This window comes from Oncorhynchus clarkii, chromosome 27 (genome assembly GCF_045791955.1).
Source record: "Oncorhynchus clarkii lewisi isolate Uvic-CL-2024 chromosome 27, UVic_Ocla_1.0, whole genome shotgun sequence".
Classification (NCBI taxonomy): Eukaryota; Metazoa; Chordata; class Actinopteri; order Salmoniformes; family Salmonidae; genus Oncorhynchus; species Oncorhynchus clarkii.
In genome coordinates this window covers 14,087,949-14,110,225 of record NC_092173.1, presented here as the reverse complement: position 1 = coordinate 14,110,225, position 22,277 = coordinate 14,087,949, and the positions used below count along the sequence as shown (strand labels likewise).

At 40.1% G+C, this 22,277-nt stretch overlaps 2 protein-coding genes across 2 annotated transcripts; one reads left to right on the top strand and one right to left on the bottom strand.

The window, feature by feature from the left end:
- The first annotated feature begins 299 nt into the window (after positions 1-299).
- LOC139385569 (succinate dehydrogenase [ubiquinone] cytochrome b small subunit B, mitochondrial-like) lies at positions 300-8,519 on the top strand. Its single transcript, XM_071130743.1, has 4 exons — positions 300-382; positions 1,319-1,429; positions 3,507-3,657; positions 6,883-8,519. The coding sequence occupies exons 1-4, from the start codon at positions 334-336 to the stop codon at positions 7,046-7,048; spliced, it is 477 nt and encodes a 158-aa protein (XP_070986844.1). The 5' UTR covers positions 300-333; the 3' UTR covers positions 7,049-8,519.
- Positions 8,520-8,646: 127 nt separating this feature from the next.
- Positions 8,647-12,810, bottom strand: LOC139385568 (interleukin-18-like). Its single transcript, XM_071130741.1, has 6 exons — positions 12,661-12,810; positions 11,532-11,627; positions 11,327-11,338; positions 10,035-10,172; positions 9,445-9,599; positions 8,647-9,112 (listed from the first exon to the last, which is right to left on the bottom strand). Exons 2-6 carry the CDS (start codon positions 11,599-11,601, stop codon positions 8,888-8,890), a joined length of 600 nt encoding a protein of 199 aa, XP_070986842.1. The 5' UTR covers positions 11,602-11,627; positions 12,661-12,810; the 3' UTR covers positions 8,647-8,887.
- Between the last annotated feature and the right edge of the window lie 9,467 nt (positions 12,811-22,277).

Here is a 22,277-nt window from a genome sequence, read left to right as displayed (position 1 = left end):
GCCCCATCCCATTTACCGAAATTGTTATAATACATTTGGTAACATATAGCAATGTGCAGTCTTCTATTTTTGTAGATCAACATTGCCCCTAACGTTTGCTCAAAATTGATGTATGTTTCTTATACTTTATTATTGGAAATAGCCTATTAAACCAAGATCAATCAAACATTGCATCATTGTTTGCATTAAAATGCAGTTTATGTGGCACATGAGAATAACACGAAAAAGCATCCACAGTCGACTATCACCCTGTGCTCATATACTCCTGATCAGCAGTGGACAAAACAGCAACTACATCCGGGTAAGTTGTGTGACCTTGGTTGGTTAATTGTCATGGCGGCCATCGTCAGGATAAGTTCTGTCTGTCACAGAGGTGTCAAACGTAAGTGTCTTTGTGTGTAACTGTATGCTAATTCCACATTTGTGTGTATTTCATATTGTTGTTCTTACAGATTGTTGCCAAAAGTGACGTTACACATTGTAATGTGCTAGTAGCTAGCCAGCTAACGTAATGTTTAAGCTGATGGATGAGCAAGGTACGACTTTTCAAATTCACCTAGTCGGCTCGGGGATCTTTTGGTCACTGGCCCAACGATCTTAACCGCTAGGCTTCCTGGGCGAGCTGTCACTGGAGTCAATTATTGGCGTCACTGCATTGAATCGGATCTGTTTCCGCATTCCGTAAAATAGCCTGAAGCAGCTAAAATGATCGATTCTAAACTCTTCGTATCAGTTTTAGGCCTCATGCTTGTTAGGAATTAAGGCCATCTCAACATAATCTATCACTTTTCAAAATATTATATATACATGTTAGGCTATTCTTCCCCTATCAATCCCACACACTGTGGCATGAATCCAATTCATCCATACTCCTACAGTATATGGTGTTTGGCTGCCTATACTTCAGTTCGTCGAATATCTGACATTACCATATTTGACCTCTAGTTGTACTTATACTACTTTTAACAACTCCCAAGACACACAATTCACACAAACAAGTTACCCTAAAAAACGTATAAAGCAGATAGGCTACCTGTGATTGCTGACAACCACAATAATGGAATGGTTTATTCATGATACTCCTTACAGTTTGAGGAAAGAAAGACGCCTCCTCTGATTTTTAAAGGCCTATGTGTAATAATATTCACATTTTGGAACCGAGACGTGTGAACAACTGTCTACATTAAAGTATAGCCTAAGCTGTATTGGTTTATGTTGCTTTGCCATAATTTAAAACCATACTTATAATTGAACAGTAAATATTGTGATTTAGTTTAAATATTGTTCATGACACTGATTTCGCGTCTTCTCCCCACAGCTCTGTTTTATCGTAGCTCTCTCCTCTCTCGAACCCTGGTTGCACAGCAAAAGGACCAGGACTGTCCCTACCCGTTGACTGCTAGGATTCATGGATCCTCATCTCTCTATGGTTTGTTTCCACAATATAAGAGCTTTGCCGATAGCCTAAATTTTGCCTGTAGCACTCAAAAGATTAATAATAATTGTATGTTTGTGATTTTTGTGACTTCTTAAAGTAATCAATGTTCAGGCTAGGATACTTGTTATGTAAGGTGATAGTGGTATTATTATATTATTGTATTATAAGAGCCTACAGCCCTACAACTAAGGCGATTCAAGTATTGTTTTTGCTCTCTCTTGTATGCTGAGCTCTTGTATGCTGAGCTCTTGTATGCTGAGCTCTTGTATGCTGAGCTCTTGTATGCTGTCTCATGCGAGAAGGATTTGAGAGAGGGGGTTAAGTCATTTATTGGCAGGAAGCCGGTTAGTGATGTCCCCACTGACATGTTGTTTGTGTATTTGGTACATACAGTCCATTCGTTAAGTTTTCAGACCCCTTTACTTTTCCCACATTTTGTTACGTTATAGCCTTATTCTAAAATGTATGAAATAGTCCCCCCCCCCCCTCCCCATAATGGCAAAGCAAAAACAGGCTAATATATTTTTGCAAATTGATAAAACATTTCCATAAGTATTCAGACCCTTTACTCAGCACTTTGTTGAGGCACCTTTGACTGTGATTCCAGCTTCAAGTCTTCTTGGGAATGACGCTAAAAGCTTGGCACACCTTTATTTGGGGAGTTCCCCAGTCTGAGGTCCTGAGCTCTCTGTAGCAGGTTTTCATCAAGGATCTCTGTGTACTATTCTCTGTTCATTTTTCCCTCGATCCTGACTAGTCTCCCAGTCCCTGCAGTTGAAAAACATCCCCACAGCATGATGCTGCCACCACCATGCTTCACCGTAGGGATGGTATTGGCCAGGTGATGAGTGGTGCCTGGTTTCCTCCAGACGTGACGCTTGGCATTCAGGCCAAAGAGAATCTCGTTCAGAGAATGTTGTTGCTTATGGTCAGGGTCCTTAAGGTGCTTTTTGTCAAACTCCGAGCTGGCTGTCATGGCCACTCTACCATAAAGGCCTGATTGGTGGAGTTCTGCAGAGATGGGTGTCTTTCTGGAAGGTTCTCCCATCTCGACTGAGGAACTCTGGAGCTCTGTCAAAGTGACCATTGGGTTCTTGGTCACCTCCCTAGGCAAGTCAGTCAAGAACACATTCTTATGTTCTTCTTCTCCCCGGATTGCTCAGTTTGGCCGAAAGGCCAGCTCTAGGAAGAGTCTTGGTGGTTCCAAACTTCTTCCATTTAAGAATGATGGAGGCCTCCGTGTTCTTGGAGACCTGCAATGCAGCAGAATTGTTTTGGTACCCTTCTCCAGATCTGTGCCTCGACACAATCCTGTCTCAGAGCTCTACGGACAATTCCTTCGACCTCATGGTTTGGTTTTTGTTCTGACATGCACAGTAAACTGTGGGACCTTATATAGACAGATGTGTGCCTTTCCAAATCAGGTCCAATCAATTGAATTTACTACAGGTGGACTCAAATGAAGTTGTAGAAACATCAAGGATAATCAATTTGGATTATTTTCTCAGAACAAGGTTAGCCAACATGTGGCATGATGTTTGAACTGTGATATCTAGTGAACCATGAAACTTGAGAACCTAAGCAACAACTTATGATAGCGGGCCACAGGAGGTTGGTGGCATCTTAATTGGGGAGGACAGGCTCGCGGTAATGGCTGGAGCGGAATCAGTGGAATGGTATCAAATACATCATACAACCATGTGTTTGATGCCATTCCATTTGCTCCGTTGCGGTCATTATTATGAGCCGTCCTCCCCTCAGCAGCCTCCACTGGAGCATGTTTGTATATTAAAACCTCAAAGATATAAATCTCCGTTACAAACTAACTGGGATAATTGTTAAACGCAACAACAAAAATCCGTAGGCTAATAGAGAAACGTAATTGCTTCTATGTGCTAAAAACATGTCAGGCCAACTATAAATCTCTATCTGGCTAAAGGGTTATAAAATACATGTAAATACACTGTTTTCAATGATGAGTGTTTAAATGATGACCCCCTCTCTCCACAAGAGGTTAGTTCTGCATGTGGATGTATGATGGGATGTTTTGTTATTTGCCCTTTTGCAGCCGGCTCTGTGTCCAAAGCTGCCTCTCTGCATTGGACAGGAGAGCGTGTGGTGAGCGTACTGCTGCTGGCCTTGGGGCCTGCTGCCTACTACTTCCCCGGACCTGCTGTTGACTACTCGCTGGCTGCCGCCCTCACCCTGCATGGCCACTGGTAAGACGAGTTTCCCCTCAAATTGTTTGTTGGTTTAAAGAGCACTGGCCAGCGGTCTCACTTCCTTATTCTGCTTAAACATTTTTACTTTCATATTTCCACAAACTATCCTTTCCGGACTAAAATTGTTGTACGTGTTCCGAATGAGCTCAGACCATAGTTTTTCAGCTTGAGAAAATGACTTGGGTTGTGACTACAGTCGGAAGCTTTTATGAAGGACAATGGTGAATAGAATAGAGTAGACAAGTGGTTGGGATAACCAACCAAGTCTATGTCCACCACATTTCTGCTCATGCAAAAACAGTTTTGTTCTTAGCATTTATTTTAATTTCATTTACGAGAGCTTTTAGATTTTTGAAGAGGTGGGCTAAATGTCTCCCTGGAGCACTATGCCATTGCTAGACCACTGACTAAATAAGTGGCAGGTTTAAAGTACAAATCCTAGTCATGTGTGGTGTTAATACCCCTTAGTTTTTCACTTTGGATACTTGGATATCCTCAAGGCATGCCCCTCTAATGAAAACCAGCTAATTCCCAGTTGTCAAACTTGTTGCCAACTTGTCGCTGAGGAGTTGAAATGCACATTCATATGATCATTTTTTTTAAACATCAGGATTACACATAAGAATGCTGGTCATGTGTAATACACAGTGGCTTTTCCATTTGTGCTACTTTTGTTAAGTGCCTTGGACTATAATGAAGCAATTTTTTAAACTGAGCTCAGTACTATTGAACTTTGCCTTACTTGCTAATGTTTGAGTGCCACTATTTGAACTGGTGTCATCAAATGGCACCATTGTCCAGTTAACTGAGGAACACTATGAGTACGCCTACGAAGCTCTGTCCTCCAAGGCCACTGCTTTGTACATTGGCTTATCTCTTTAGGCATCATTCAAGGATTTCACCATTTCTCATCCCTTAATGCTTCCAGCTCTGTTTGTTCTCAATGTAATGGTGTTGCTTCCGTCCCTCTCCTTGCCCCGCCCTGGGCTCAAACCTGGGACCCTCTGAATACATTTACAACAGTCACCCACAAAGCATCGTTACCTGTCACTCCACAAAAGCCGCAGTCCTTACAGAGCAGGGGAAACGACTACTTCTATGTCTCAGAGCGGCGTCATTGATTGAACGCTGCTAACTCGCTTGCCATTTCACATGGGCTACATAAACAGAACAAGACACCCCACTCTGTAGTCTAAACAAAGAATAGCCTAACTAAGGTCGCATGATGGTTCCTTGAGCTATTGGTGTGTTCCTCAAGGACATGGTGGCTCCTCAGTCATTCCAATTATGCATTTGTCCACTTCCCTCTGCAAAACATTACCCTGGGGAAGCCAATGATTATGACGTCAGGACTATGTCCCATCATGACTATGAAGTTAGGATGGCTATAACCAGTGGTGTAGTGGAGGGTTAACGCCAATGTTCCCTCTAAGCTACGCTCAGTAGCCCCGAGAGTGCATGCAGAATAAATATCAGCCCACAGAGAGAAGCACGAGATTAAACTTCACTCAACTCAGCTGGAAGACATGCCTTGTCAGTGGAGGAAAGGGAGAGCGAAGGGATGTTGAGGCGGACCTTCAGTCTGCTGCTCTTTTCCTCCACCGAGACTGACCATCAGATGCAGGTACCATCAGCCCAGGAAAATAAAAATAAGCAAAACATTTCAAATGTATTCTCACTCAGCTGTGCCTCAAGTAATACAACAATTGATCTATTACCTGTGTGATCATATTGCCTACCTCGAATGTTTGTATATAAAAACACATTAAATGGCCGAAGAACAATGCATTGGCAGAGCAATTCAAGAAAAGCCTATAAGTGGTGATGGCTTACTGCACAAACCTCATTGCCACAGTACTGTTTTGAATTGGTTAATGTTGCATAGGCTTAAGTTTAAGTCAGCTTTTTTTTTTTTTTTTTAATCTCTGCGGTAGATCTCGTCTTGCAGTTTGACTCAAAGTGATCTTGACTCAGAAAAGGTTGGTGACCACTGTTCTAGAGTTTTCCCTGTTAACACCATCAATGTTTCCTTTTACTGTGGCAACTGTGATAGAATCAATGCAATATTAGCCACTTTCAATGCAACATACCAAAACAAAATCAACTATGCAAGAGATTGTTGTATACAGAACATATCGGAGTAAGATTCTATTGCATTGACACGCACTACTCAGCCCGTACTCTACACAGACCTGTGCGGCATAAACAATTGGAGCTGCAGTAGGCCTATATGCAAGTAGCCCATTGCCATATATGGATCTGTGCCATTTACTTTGAACTGGACTTTGTTTATAGCATGAGCGGTCGTGAGTAGATGTGCTTGTTTTGAGATCAGAGCGAGAGCTGCATGTAGCCACATATGCACATTTTGTTCATATCCTTTGCTAGTTAGTGAGTTATCCCAGTTATAGATCATTTGTAGTCAGCAATAGGGGATTGATTGCTTTCTACAAGAGCACCAGACATATTTGAAAAACGAGTCAGATAAGGAGCTTTTTTGTCTTAAAGGGGCAGTGTTGTATTTGAAAACCGGCTTGAATAAGCTAAGTAGGCAGAGGATAGCATAATTTGTCTGATTCTCTAAAATAATGGTATAGGAATAATAATGCTTTTTATCTTTTTAGTGGTTTCTTGCATCAAACAACATTTTCAGTCACTTCCTTGTCTGACAGACAAGTGGATAAAAAAGGTTCATGTCAAGCCCTGCATGTTTTTTTTTCAACAGTCTCATGGAATGTAGGTCTACATTGAACATCACACATTGTCTGCTACTGTAGGCTGAGTGATAGCGGTTCTATTTCAATGTTAAAATGTTGTTTCATCCATTGTTTTTGATGGTAGGCCACGCTGGTAGGCCTACATTATGATCAAATAGTCACAGTAGCCTACTTGGCCACCGCTAAATGTAAATTAAAGCAGCTACAGCCTCTGTGTTCACAGTAAACACGTTCAAGTTTGCAATCAACAGACCTGAAATTTGCTCAGTGCCCCAAAAAATTTGAGGGAACATTGGTTAACGCTATTTAGCCACTTCTATTTTGCACAAGCATTTACCCACCTTTTGTGCAACATTGAAGGTATATGGAGCGTTACTTTGCTCACCACGATTATAGTTTACCCATCTATTATTCATTTTTATTTTGGCCATACATCACTGGCTATTACGTAATATTGTGGTTTTAAGCAGTTTCATACATTTCTTGTATTGTCTTCTCTCTCCAGGGGGATTGGACAAGTCTTAACGGACTACGTTCACGGAGAACCGAAGATCAAGATGGTCAACGCAGGCCTCTTCCTGTTGTCGACTGTCACCTTTGCCGGTCTCTGCTACTTCAACTACAACGATGTAGGCATTTGCAAAGCGGTGGCCCTCTTATGGAGCAAATGAATGGATTGAGGCTTGGAGGTTTGGGATGGGTGGCGTGGGCACTGGGATATCAGCCGTCTTGTTCTGGTATGATTGTGAACATTCAAGGGATTATATGTACATTTCTATAAATATATAATTTCACAATATTACCAGTGATTCACAAGTGTCATAAATCATGTTGAGTCAGGATTTTTTTGGGGGGAGGGGGGGATTAACTTTTTTTTGCTTGTTTGTAAGTTCTGGAGGTTTTGTGTTGGGCATCAACAGATCTGTTTTTGGCATGTTAATAATCTGCTCCTATTGATTTATGTGGACTAAACTAAATAAGTAGTCCCCCTGACCCCTACCAAACACGCATACACATGCTGCAGTTGGTTAAATGTTATACGGTTAACTTTTACCTGGTGCCTGTTAAGGAGGGTGCAATTTTACAGAACACTTAGATAGAAATGCATTTTGTAGAACAGATGTGATGATCTTATGTAGATAGAATAGGGAATTGTCAGGTTTATTCAATGCATTTCTAGCTTCCTCTCACTGAGTGCACGCCTGTTATCAACTGCTAATATTCCAAACACTTGTGCGTTGCTTATTATCTGGGGAAGTAGCCACAGTGATTTACATATTTGACCTGAATTTAAGATCCAGTATGGCAAATGACTTCTCATCTCTTCTGTACTAACTTAATTTATTATGTAGACGTTGCATTCTTATTTGTGGTATGTTTTGTGTCTGTCACCAGTCTGTAAATACCAGCTAGTGCCCTTCAAGACCATTGCAGTCAGCTTAGTGCCACACATTTAGTCTGTTCGACCTTGCTGGTCTGGTTTGATTGACATGAGCAAATGGATGTGACCACTGCTAGTATTTAAACTCCATAGCCATACTGTTCTGGACTTCAGGGGTCTGTTCAGAAAGGGTGCAACATTATAGAACATTGAGAGATGCATTTTGTGTAATTTATATGATTTGTCATGTGGAATTGGGCATCACCACAGCTCTATTCATTAAATGTCTAACTGCAATGTTCTGAACGTTTCACCTCACTGATCACATCCCAGGAGCATGTAGAAGAGTAGCCATACTGATCTGTACACCATTGCACTTCCTCCTGTACCAGGCCGTGTTTTAAATGAGTCAGTCAATAATTATCCTATGACAATATCCTGGTTTTGTAATAATGTGCATAATTTACTTTCTCAGCTGTGCCTGGCATCATACTCTTGCCTGAGTATTTAGCAATCTTGTTGGCAGGAATTTCACTTTCCATTTATCTGATCAAGTGTGTTTATGTATGAACAGCTGCTAAGCGTCAAGTTGAGTACAGCTAGCACTTGGTCAAAATGGCAGAGCCTTGTTTTTGTTCTGTTGGGAGTGTTGGCAGAAACAAGGAAGAGTTGTCCTTGTTAAATATCGAAGAAAGATGAAGGTATGTCTTTGTTCTCATATTACTCAAATGTCTAAAAGCTTAAATGGCTTTGGAAATTCAGCTGTGTTGTCTGTTTATTAGTTGTCGTCGATTTATACATCACCAATCCGTTCAGATTGTTAATCACAAATTAGCTTTGGGAAGAAAAATGCACCTTAAGCCTCTTCAGAATTAATGTGGATACGGATTTGATTATGTATTAAATCAGTTTAATACAGAGCGTATACAGAGGACGGTAGACTACACACAGGTAGAAACAGCGTCTGGTAACTGTTCAGAATGACTAAGCAATCGAACTTGTGTATACTACTACTCTATAATGGGTATTTAAGCATTAAAAAATATATATAAACCATCCCACTGGACCAATAACTTTCTATTCTATAAACACTGAGTATTTACAGTGATTTAACAAAATAACCATAAACTCAACATGTCAGTAAGCGCATAATAGAGTTCTCATCCACAACATCCTTAGGCACCTGCCTGAGAACTAACTTTATGAGCTCTGCATCTGGTCCAGCCTCAAAGCTCAAGTATGAACTAGTCCGCAGCGATGACTGAAATCTGTACTGAGATGTACCAGGAATTACTTCCATGAAGAACACAGCCTCATGTTTTGTGCAGCCAATGTAGTCAGGCAAAGGTTGCTCCTGGGGGGAAATAAGAGGGAGTGGGTTACCTTTGTCTTGTCAGGGTGAAGTTTGTTTGTGCGAACAGCTGGTATGAAGGTACAGTAATAATCACACCTGGGTTGTAATTCAGCAGGGAGAAACTATTAAGTGGGAATGTACTTCCTGATCTTATCTCATAAGGAGAACACCGATTTTTGTTTTTCTTGAACGACTGCTGAACCCAACCCCAAACTAAGGCTAAAGAGACTACAGAGGGTGTCTATTGCTTTGTGGAAAGTTCAGCTGTAAAATTAAGCCATACGTTAAATGTAACGTAGATGTAAGCACTTCATTTCAAAATGTATGCTTACCAGTGGTTTAGCAGAAACTCCTTCTTGGTCCCCATTCTTGCAGCACACCATGTAAGTTTGCTTACAAGGTGATGTCACAGAGAGAATAACAGCAATTCCATTGGCCTTGGCAATGTCATTGTTTTTATATTGTTGGATATTGAACCGGCAATCATCTAGAAACCAGATAAGAAAAAAATATGCATCCAACAGAGGGAAATATGTCTTGCAGCAAATATGCGTAAAGTACTTTTGCACGTTTTAGTCATATGGATGTCACCTGATCTTCCCTGATGCACGGGGTTGTGATATGCAGCAAGCGCATCAGTAGCCTAATCTCTGTATTATACTTTGAGGGCCAGTTTACTGGACACAGATTCAGGGGTTAAAGCCCCCCCCAAAATCCCATGACTTAAACTTAGAGGTAGACTCAACGAAAGGAAGTTGCCACGAGCAACACCGCAGATTTTGAAAGGAGCGAGATTCAAGACTTCACTCTCATCATTTTGTACATGTATTAAACCGTGAGTGGCCAATTCCATATGACAGAAATCCTTCACAGTGATGGATAACTTTAACCCCGGCAAATTGGGTTCACTAGGTACATTTACCTGCTTTGCATTGCTCCTTATTCCGCTCTTTAAACTTGAGAACGTCTTCATCTACAACCAGGAATCGATTGTTCTTGATTTGGATCATTTTTTGGAAGCATTTTCTAGTCTCCTTTTGAAAATCATCCGACTCTAAATCTGCAGACGAGGAGGGAATGTGTGAACCCAACAAACAAAAAACATTTGACAGTGTGATATACACAGAGTATACAAAACATACTAACCAGGTGAATCCAGGTGAAAGCTATGACCCCTTATTGATGTCACTTGTTAAATCAACTTCAAAATCAGTGTAGATGAAGGGGAGGAGACAGGTTAAAGAAGGATTTTTATGCCTTAAGACAATTGAGACATGGATTGTGTATGTGTGCCATTCAGTGGGTGAATGGGCAAGACAAACGATTTAAGTGGCTTTGAACGGGGTATGGTAGTAGGTGCCAGGCGCACCGGTTTGTGTCAAGAACTGCAAAAGACATCCAGCCGACTCGACAACTGTGGGAAGCATTGGAGTCAGCATCCCTGTGGAACGCTTTCGACACCTTGTAGAGTCCATGACCCGACAAATTGAGGCTGTTCTGAGGGCAAAATGGGGGTGCAACTCAATATTAAGGTGTTCGGTGTACATGTTTTAAAGTAACTGTCCAGTGTTTTCAGATTTATATGAAATATGACCTAGAATTAATTACAATACGAGTTAATTAATATTATTTGAAAGAAAAACTATTTAAAGTATATTAAAAAGCAATGTATCTGTGTTGGAATGGTGTGGGCGTACACCAACAACAGAATGGTATGGGCATATACCAGTCCTCAGTAGGATGACATCAGAGATGAAGAGGCTAAGCGAAAAGAGTCACTCCCGTCAAAATCTGTCCAGGTGGGAATACAGCGATAAGCAGACCAGTAAGCAGACCGCCTGCCTTCCCGCCTTTAGGACAATGACTCCCATTGTTAGGGTGGAGACAAGACCATCTCATCATTATATACAGCATCTCTGATGGCATCATTCTCTATGAGGAAATAGAAGGCATTTTTTAAATGTTCTGTTTGAGATACAAGTTTGATGTGTGGTTTTTTAAGTGTTTTTTCTCCAATTTATGCTTTGGCCACAAACATGAGTATAGCATAAGTCAACAACATTATTTGGGTATGAGCTAACAGAATGTGAGATTTTCACTGGACAGTTACTTTAACAGTCTATGTTTTCAGCTGGAACTAAATAGCACATGGTCTAGGTAAGACGAGCCACATCTACATAACTTGTAATAGTAATTGTTAGAAATGTATATTACCGTCATGTTCGACTTTACAGGGAATCAGTCCACACAGATAACATGAAGAAAACACAAAGACACAAGGAGCAGAGGGTGACATCTCTGACAAAGCTTTGAACATTATTCACATAAAAAAAATAATAATAATAATTTAAAATCGGTAGTTTACACGTGTGGACATAAAAAAACTAAGTTCAGTCAACCTTTTAAAGCACCACTTTACCTTGAAAAAAGATGTCCTCCTTGTCTACTACCGCAAACTCAACACACTTACATTCGGAGCTGCTTGCCATCTTCTCCGGATCAAGCTTGAACGTCACTAGAGGCAAAAATATGTTATGAGGCCTAAGTTTATGACAAATATTGTCATACATTAATTTTTTCACTCACTGGCCATGTGCCCTTCATATATATATAGATCTATAAGTAGGCTAGTTAAAAAGCCTACTCAAGTAGCCTTTAAAATACTATAATATAGCTTATATAATTTACATTTAATAAAACACTACTAATTAGAATAGCCTCTACTCATACCAATGCAGATGTAGGATTTTCTTTCAAACACCAGGGGGAGACATTTCACTTGATTATGCCATGAATCGAGCTGCACTGAGGAATACCTTCCATTTTCTTGACATGAACTGACCGGGTGAGGGGTGCAACTCAATATCAGGAAGGTGTTCCTAATGTTTTGTGCACTGTAATCGCCATTCCAGGACTACAGTTTGCGCTATCCGGGATCATTGGGACGTCCCTACCCTAACCCCTACATTTACCTTACCACATTTGAAGTTTACAATTAAAATGGGATGTCCCGATGATCCTATATTGCAAGGACCCTAGAGCTATCATCTTTGATCCATCATTAAGATCCATTGGCAGATAGTCATCCGATCATACACATAGCCCTACTTTTAGTGATAGGAAACGCTGCCAACTCAGTAAACAGAACCCAACATGTTTATCATACACTCATATTATTGTCATTATCATTGAAGCAATGTACATTGTTTTAATAAAACTACCCAATTGGCCTACATGTGTGTTTTGTTCCACACGTGTTTAATGCCGTGTTCAAAACAACTGGGAGCTCAAAACTCTGAAATCGATTTGAAACAGTCATCCAACTCGAAATTCCTACTCGGGAACTCAGACCTGAAGCTCACTAAAGTCATTATTTGACCTCGTATTTTCTCAGTTCTCAGTTGTTTTCTCAGTTCTCAGTTGTTTGAATGCGGCATAAATGCCCGACAGTTAGGGCACAACCAGGAAGTGGTTTCAATCATAAACCATTTAGATTTAACTTGTCAACTCGACAGTATTCTTAAAGATGAAGTGTGGCTATATCTTACCTCGGAAATGTCGCCTTCTGTAGGCTATTCAGTCATGACTTGAACTTAGAATAGATACTTTGTACCGACAGATGTAGCCTATTCATGTGTGGCACCTCCGACACTCGGTCGCATTGCTGCTAAACCCAATTTATGCTTTAAACAATAAAGATCCGGAGACTGCAAATGGAGGGTGTGATGTAATTGTGGCGCCTCCGGAGGCTTGCAGAGGCCAAATCGAGCACCACAACGCCATGCGCCTCCCAAATTTTGTAACGCAAAACGTAGAAAGGGTGCTAATGACTGTTTCTCTACCGTAAACTATAAACTTTTGCGAATATGATGACATCGCTAAATTAGTGCACATGTCAAATTGCACGGTCAATCCGCATGGTTGGGTACGTCACTTTCTAAATGTAATCCTTTACAATTTTGGACAAGTAACTAGTAACCAATCAGTAACGGGACTTTTGGATGACCCAAACTCAGTAACGTAATCTAATTACATTCAGTAACTTTTAGAAATGTACGTTACCAATTTAACAACATATTCCCGGATAAATCAATGTTCAAGTTTATATAGCTGTCCACATACGGATGTTAAATTTGACTTTAAGAGTTGGTTATGTAGGCTTCTTCTAACCCATCGCTTTCTACTACATATAATAATAAAAATATGATTAAATTATATCTTTACATTAAAAACCAAAGTCTATCAGAATTCCAGTCATTCTAATAAATGTTACACCCCTTGATCTTCAAGAATAGGACTTGGAAATATGCAAGTATAGATTAGCCAAATTGTTTTACCTGAGCATGACCCCAAAACTAAGGATTTATTAGCCAGCCCTACTCTGTTGTTTATGATTTTGTTGTCATGGAGGACTGATTGGGCTCATTGATTCGATGCTGCGCTCAATGGAATGGCATGCTTTGAGCACTACTGAAAAGTGCTATTTACATGTGAAAAATTAATGCCATATGCAGCATTTGCTATAGGTCTCATTGTTTACCTTTTTGTTGGTGACACACTGATATCTTGATAATATGTAACTGTTTGAAGGGCAAATCATCAGATGAAATAATAAGTAAACAGTCACCCCACCTCTGTTTTCAGACAATAGACATAGCTATGAATGCAAGGACTGATGATCCATGATATGTTTACAAACATTGGGGGAAAACAAGCTTATATTATTGGTTCTCATGGAGTGTGACAATTGAACTAAACTCATGAGGCATTTATAAAAGTTATATTCTTGAAGACACCTATTCATTCAAAGGTTTTTCATTATTTGTACTAGTGAAGACATCAAAACTACTATGAGATAACACAGATGGAATCATGTAGTAACCAAAAAAAGTGTTAAATAAAATATTTTATATTTGAGATTCTTCAAAGTAGCCACCCTTTGTCTTGATGACAGCTTTGCACACAGAATCTCAAATATATTTTGATTTGTTTTGTTAAAAAGTTGTTTGTTTAACACTTTATGTGATTCCATGTGTGTTATTTCATAGTTTTGCGGTCCTCATTATTATTCTACAATGTAGAAAATAGTTGAAAATAAAGAAAAACCCTTGAATGAGTAGGTGTGTCCAAACTTTTGACTGGCACTGTATATAAAATCAAATATGTTTTCTAAACAAGGCACATTTGTTTTGAAAGCATGGTGTAATTTGTACCCAATTTGAAACGAAACAGATTGAGGTTATGATCAAGTTGTTTCCCGTTAGGATCATGGCCATGGATACAAAAGGAAACTTCATTCTATGTTTAGTTTTTTAGTGAGGAACATAATTAGCATAACTGATCAACTCAAATCTGTAGTCCCAAGGCTGTCAATTTAGTATGGCATAAACACCATACTATGACATTTACATAATTGATCTCTAACAGACATGTCTGTGGTATTGACCAAAATGCCAGTTATAGTTATTTTGAAACTATTAAATATTTCTCACATGCTAAATACTGTAGAAGGTTTGCTGTCTTGTGAACATGTATTATCAAAACTCACTGCACAGTACACTCATCATATGATTTATCATCAAACATGTGTACCGACTTCAAGGTGAAATTGAGAAGATATGAAAAGATGTTTGTTTGAGAACTAATACTTCATAAAAAAAGTCATTATAACAGTAGGAAACCATGATAGTTAGTTGATTGAAATAGCACAGCTTATCCTAAATCCAGGGAAAAGAGGGTTAACTCACATTGCAATATTCCAATAACTTGCATTCAACCTATGGTCAGGAATTCAACATCACTTCAAGTTTGTCAAAAACCCCTGGTTTATCTTTGCATTTATGATGATGATATAACATTGAGCGGTTTCACATTCATGTCCCATATATGGTTTCCCTTTTCATCTGTGCCTACACTGTATAAATCAGCGCTCATAAAGTCAGATGGGTTGACACGAGGGGAAATGGTTTATCTACCTACACCAGTTATTGCATTAACCACTTTAACATGCTCGCCTACTAATTATTTCCCTGTCAAGTTTGTCAAAGCATTCATGCTCGTTTTGTCAAACAGACAGTTTGGTTCAATTTAAGTGGGACATCGCAGTAACTGATGACACAGGCAGGCTATGGTATAGTTTGGCCTCACTGTGAGAGGATGTGAGTGAAGTCAGAAAGAAAACATGCTGAAATGACTGAGCTCTGCATCTGCAGCATTGCATGTTTAGTGTTTTTGATGAATGTCCATGGGGACAAGAGTGACGCCAATGGACATAAGAAAATGTACAGTAACTGAAAGGATTAGGAAATAGCTCTCAGCTTTAGACCACACATTGCTGAAAGGACACTGTACTTATTGTACAAAAATAACAATTTTGGATGTTAGATGATCGGAAATGCAGAGCATTTAAATTCAGACCTGGGTCAAATACACATGTCAAATGTGTGCTTGATTTAACCGTTTGCACTTTGGGGACTATACTATTGGTTCAATTGTACTGGCTAAAATTAATCAAGCACAGCTCAAGTATCTGAAAGTATTTGGAATACTGTAGGTCAGGGTTCCCCAATATGCCAAATTAAGAAGAAAAAATCTCCCTTAACTAATATCACCAGGAAATCAGCTCAAAATGATTTTACTTTAGGAAATCTGTTCTCAAGTATTCCCACGCATACATGGAGGCATATGTGATCGTTTCCCAATGTAATCAAGGTTTGAAGTGTTCTGTTTTTGTCAAATATATCTGTTTGGGATTCTTGCAGTCAATTTGCAGTGTACAAATTATTTATAACTACAGTGCCTTGCGAAAGTATTCGGCCCCCTTGAACTTTGCGACCTTTTGCCACATTTCAGGCTTCAAACATAAAGATATAAAACTGTATTTTTTTGTGAAGAATCAACAACAAGTGGGACACAATCATAAAGTGGAACGACATTTATTGGATATTTCAAACTATTTTAACAAATCAAAAACTGAAAAATTGGCCGTGCAAAATTATTCAGCCCCCTTAAGTTAATACTTTGTAGCGCCACCTTTTGCTGCGATTACAGCTGTAAGTCGCTTGGGGTATGTCTCTATCAGTTTTGCACATCGAGAGACTGAATTTTTTTCCCATTCCTCCTTGCAAAACAGCTCGAGCTCAGTGAGGTTGGATGGAGAGCATTTGTGAACAGCAGTTTTCAGTTCTTTCCACAGATTCTCGATTGGATTCAGGTCTGGACTTTGACTTGGCCATTCTAACACCTGGATATGTTTATTTTTGAACCATTCCATTGTAGATTTTGCTTTATGTTTTGGATCATTGTCTTGTTGGAAGACAAATCTCCGTCCCAGTCTCAGGTCTTTTGCAGACTCCATCAGGTTTTCTTCCAGAATGGTCCTGTATTTGGCTCCATCCATCTTCCCATCAATTTTAACCATCTTCCCTGTCCCTGCTGAAGAAAAGCAGGCCCAAACCATGATGCTGCCACCACCATGTTTGACAGTGGGGATGGTGTGTTCAGCTGTGTTGCTTTTACGCCAAACATAACGTTTTGCATTGTTGCCAAAAAGTTCAATTTTGGTTTCATCTGACCAGAGCACCTTCTTCCACATGTTTGGTCTGTCTCCCAGGTGGCTTGTGGCAAACTTTAAACAACACTTTTTATTGATATCTTTAAGAAATGGCTTTCTTCTTGCCACTCTTCCATAAAGGCCAGATTTGTGCAATATACGACTGATTGTTGTCCTATCGACAGAGTCTCCCACCTCAGCAGTAGATCTCTGCAGTTCATCCAGAGTGATCATGGGCCTCTTGGCTGCATCTCTGATCAGTCTTCTCCTTGTATGAGCTGAAAGTTTAGAGGGACGTCCAGGTCTTGGTAGATTTGCAGTGGTCTGATACTCCTTCCATTTCAATATTATCGCTTGCACAGTGCTCCTTGGGATGTTTAAAGCTTGGGAAATCTTTTTGTATCCAAATCCGGCTTTAAACTTCTTCACAACAGTATCTCGGACCTGCCTGGTGTGTTCCTTGTTCTTCATGATGCTCTCTGCGCTTTTGACGGACCTCTGAGACTATCACAGTGCAGGTGCATTTATACGGAGACTTGATTACACACAGGTGGATTGTATTTATCATCATTAGTCATTTAGGTCAACATTGGATCATTCAGAGATCCTCACTGAACTTCTGGAGAGAGTTTGCTGCACTGAAAGTAAAGGGGCTGAATAATTTTGCACGCCCAATTTTTCAGTTTTTGATTTGTTAAAAAAGTTTGAAATATCCAATAAATGTCGTTCCACTTCATGATTGTGTCCCACTTGTTGTTGATTCTTCACAAAAAAAATACAGTTTTATATCTTTAATATTTAACAAAGCACAAGCATATATTGTACCCAGAAGGTGCCTGCTCACACATTGTCTGTACTGTTTTAGCAGTGAAAAAGAATACCCACAGACAAGGCACGGGTGGTGGGTCACCAAAGGCTGACCTTACCCCAGCAGAGGACATGGCCTTGGAGCTAAATAAAGGCAGGCCCGTCTTAGAGGGGATCCCTGGGGGGAAAGAGACGAGCATAGGTTCCTCCCAAGATGCCACCCGCTTCATTCAAGGTATGTCCTTCCATCTCTACATGGGATACAACCACATTCATATTGAATCAATTTGGACTGTCTGACTTTGGTTTACCTATTGCCTTGCAGTGTCTGGCAGCACTGTGTTCCTGTTAGAGCCACCAGCACAAGCACCAGACGATGCTGATCCAGTGAGTACTCCATCAAAGGCATACTGTAGGCCTGGCATGTCTTGTCTACTAGCTTCAATATGAATCCGATTAAATGTGATAGGGTGAAGGCCCCAGTGCAGCAGCAACAGCACATGATGGAGACGATGATGAGGAGGAGACCATCTCTCTGGATTCCAGAAGGCATGAGGTATCATGTTAAGACTGTGAAAGTACTATTTACTCTACAATGGTGAGGAGTCCTCATCAAAATCAAAAAATCTAATTTCTTTTACAGGACCCAGATGCTATACAGTGGGAAAACCAGCCTGGCAACATAGTGCGTATTAATAAAAGGACACCACATCCTGCCAAATTCCAGCTGCGCTAATTGTATTGTGTTCACAGAGCTCACAAGCTATCAGAAAGTTGTATGGCAACCACCTCCGGTGCCAAATAGAACTGGCAGACATAGACATTCAGTACAAGAAGAAAAAGATGGAAAATCTTGCACTGGAGTTCGAAATAAAAAAGAGGACAATTAGGAAACTGGACCTTGAAATAAAAAAACTTGAGAGGGAGGTGAGATATGCCTTCAATGTACACTGTATGCTAACTGTAACACAAATGTATTAATCATTATTTTTCTTTCCTCCCCCAGCTCCAAGAAGATGACACAGCTCAAAATAAAAATTAGGTATATTCTCGTAAAGTCAAGTGAGCCATGACATATGAGCTCTTATTGTGAGCACACAGGACGGTGGCATCTTTCTAAGGTTTTTTTTATTTTCCCAGCAATCAGTACAACCAAGTCATCGTTATAAGGCATCGCCCTCTTTTGCCCACCCCCCCCAGCACCAGGTGTGGCCACTAGCCTATATGAAGGCCCAAAATTGTGTGTTCCTTTCTGCTCTGACAATGGCATGCCCATTCGTGCGAGATGTGGTGGATGAAGAAGCACTTGTGCTGAGGAGAGCCTTCAGGTGAGAAAGGGTCTTCAGGGACCGGTTGGACCCACTGGCCTTCCCTGATGACCATCTATATGAAAGATACAGGTTTTCTGCAGATGGCATCAGGTATCTATGCAGACTACTGGGTCCCAGGATTAAGCACCGCACTGCACGGAGCCATGCACTGAGTGTGGAGCAAATGGTTTGTGTGGCCTTGCGCTTTTTTGCTAGTGGAGCCTTCCTGTACTCAGTGGGGGATGCAGAACAGCTGAACAAGGCCACAATTTGCCGCACAATAAGGAGTGTGTGTCTGGCTATCAAAGCATTAGCAGATGTCTTCATCTCCTTCCCTGGCCACAGAAGACTCTGTGACATCAAAGAGGAGTTCTATAGGATTGCATGTTTGAAGCCTGAAATGTGGCAAAATGTCGCAAAGTTCAAGGGGGCCGAATACTTTCGCAAGGCACTGTATGTTCCGCCCCATCGGCCCACGGCTGAATGTAATTGGTGACCCATCCATATCATGCGATAATGATAACTAGAACCATAAGTTTATAAATAATATGACCACAGTTTAAAATTATAATTTAAACGAATACTACTAATTTGATGGTTGTAGTCATCAATTGTCCCATTAACAACCACCCATATCAGCTAACTTTTTAATTTCACATTTCTGAAGAATAGGCAAATTATCATAATGAATGATAACAGCAAAATGCCTGTGATAAGTGATTGTAATGTTCGGTTTATCATTCCAGCTACTGGCTAAAAAAGTTATGTGAACCCTTTGGAAATACCTGGATTTCTGGTCATAAAATGTAATCTGATCTTCATCTTGGTCACAGCAATAGACAAACAGTCTGCTTAAACTAATAAAACACAAACAATTATATGGTTTCATGTCTTTATTGAACACCCCATGTAAACATTCACAGTGCAGGGTGGGAAAAGTATGTGAACCCTTGGATTTAATAACTGGTTGACCCTCCTTTGGCAGCAATAACCTCAACCAAACATGTTCTGTAGTTGCGGATCAGGCCTGCACACCGGTCAGGAGGAATTTTGGACCATTCCTCTTTACAAACTGTTTCAGTTCAGCAATATTCTTTGTCTGATCTCTCGAGGTCATGCCACAGCATCTCAAATCGGGTTGAGGTCAGGACTCTGACTGGGCCACTGCAGAAGGCGTATTTTCTTCTGTTGAAGCCATTCTGTTGTTTATTTACTTCTGTGTTTTGGGTCGTTGTCCTGTTGCATCACCCAACTTCTGTTGAGCTTCAATTGGCGGACAGATAGCCTAAAATGTCTTGATACACTTGGGAATTCATTTTTCTGTCAATGATAGGGCCTGGACAGCTTGCTGAGGCAGCAAAGCAGCCACAAACCATGATGCTCCCTCCACCATACTTTACAGTTGGGTTGAGGTTTTGATGCCTTTTTTTCTCCACAAGGTGTTTTGTATTCCTTCCAAACAACTCAACTGTAGTTTCATCTGTCCACAGAATATTTTTCCAGTAGCACTGTGGAACATCCAGATGCTCATTTGCGAACTTCAGACGTGCAGCAATGGTTTTTTTGGACAGCAGTGGCGTCTTTCTGTGGTGTCCTCCCATGAACACCATTCTTGTTTAGTGTTTCACGTTCCATAGATAGATCTTTAGCTGACACTCTAGGATTCTTCTTAACCTCATTGAGCATTCTGCGCTGTGCTCTTGCAGTCATCTTTGCAGGACGGCCACTCCTAGGGAGAGTAGCAACAGTGCTGAACTTTCTCCATTTATAGACAATTTGTCTTTTCGTGGACTGATGAACATAAAGGCTTTTAGAGATACTTTTTTTAACCCTTTCCAGCTTTATGCAAGTCAACAATTCTTCATCTTTGGTATTCTGAGATCTCTTTTGTTCGAGAAATGGTTCACATCAGGCAATGCTTCTTGTGAATAGCAAAATTAAATTTTGTGAGTGTTTTTTATAGGGCAAGGCAGCTCTAACCAACATCTCCAATCTCGTCTCATTGATTGGACTCCAGGTTAGCTGACTCCTGAGTCCAATTAGCTTTTGAAGAAGTCATTAGTCTAGGGGTTCACATACTTTTTCCAACCTATACTGTGAATGTTTAAATTATGTATTCAATATAGACAAGAAAAATACAATAATTTGTGTGTTATCAGTTTAAGCACACTATGTTTGTCTATTGTTGTGACTTAGATTCAGATCCAATTTGATGACCAATTTATGCAGAAATCCAGGTAATTCCAAAGGGTTCACATACTTTTTCTTGCCACTGTACGTCAGAGGGACCGTTTCAATTCAGACAGTTTCACCCGCACATAACAAGAGATATGATAGGTGCTATCGTCCCATTGGTTTAGGCTTTTCCGTCATGAACAGGTCATTAGAAATCTGTTATCTCCAGACATTTTACTTCTCTACACTGCAATAAATGACATGTATCAAGGATGATACAATTAACAAGGATTAACAGACCGAAATAATAGTTTTATTGGCTAAATGAGGAAATTCTCGAGAGTTAGACTAAACATTCCAAACTGATAGGTTCATAGAAGGTGACCACCACTGACCTGGCTCAAAAGGGAAGATGAAGATCATGATCTCTCAAGATAAAACATCATAAACACACATAATTATGGATACACGGAGAAATAAAAATATCTCAGGAAATTCCCTATAATACTGTCAAAAACAGCTGCAGTTCCCCTTTTAAACAGCCTCATTCCACATTTTCAGTGTTTAGAGCTGGAGGGTATGTTCAATATTATGAGTGCATGGAAGATTTTTTTTGTCATGGGAATGTCCTGTACTGAAATGAGCTAATTTAACCAATTACTTACTTTCAAATGTAGGGACAGCTAGAGAATCAAAAAAATCATAAACCCACTCTAAAAACACATGCTTTATTGACTGGGTTGGCTAACAACTTCCAGATTGTAATAACATTCAAATTGGGGGTAATATAACACAGTAAATTCACAGTTCAGCGTACAGCAGGGAAAATAACACTAAACCTACATTTAAGTGATAATGCCAGAGAAGCCACTCAATGGGAACAGACGTCAGTTCAACATCAATTTTTGTCAACTAAGGTGAATTCAAAGTGAAATAATCAAACATTTTTACCATGTCAATGGATTTACGTTAAAAGATCAGTAAAAAACAAAAAAGGCGGGGAAAAAGACAGAAATTCACTAAATTCCTTTATGTTGATGACTTTTGCCCGGTTGGAGTCTGATAAGGTTCCAGGCATCCCATAATGTGATTTTTTGAAATGACTGAATTACTTTTAGTTAGTATTACCAAATAAAGTGAAACCACAAGTCTTTTGTTAATCTCCATCTTTTCATACATCTGTCCAGTGAGGATGTGTTTGAGCTGTAGCATGACATGTAATATTGATGCGAGTTTAACAGCAGCTGTGCGACATGCTTCATGGGGTTAACGGAGGGACACGTTCAGGGGTCAGTTATCATACAATCGTAGGTCTTGTTTT

Coding starts and splice junctions, on each gene's coding strand:
- LOC139385569 (XM_071130743.1), top strand. CDS start 334: ATGGCGGCCATCGTCAGGATAAGTTCTGTCTGTCACAGAGGTGTCAAA. Junction 383..1,318: donor CTGTCACAGAGGTGTCAAAC/GTAAGTGTCTTT, acceptor TTCTCCCCACAG/CTCTGTTTTATCGTAGCTCT. Junction 1,430..3,506: donor TGGATCCTCATCTCTCTATG/GTTTGTTTCCAC, acceptor GCCCTTTTGCAG/CCGGCTCTGTGTCCAAAGCT.
- LOC139385568 (XM_071130741.1), bottom strand. CDS start 11,601: ATGGCAAGCAGCTCCGAATGTAAGTGTGTTGAGTTTGCGGTAGTAGAC. Junction 9,600..10,034: donor TAAGGAGCAATGCAAAGCAG/GTAAATGTACCT, acceptor TCTGGTTTCTAG/ATGATTGCCGGTTCAATATC. Junction 9,113..9,444: donor GAGTTTCTGCTAAACCACTG/GTAAGCATACAT, acceptor ATTTCCCCCCAG/GAGCAACCTTTGCCTGACTA.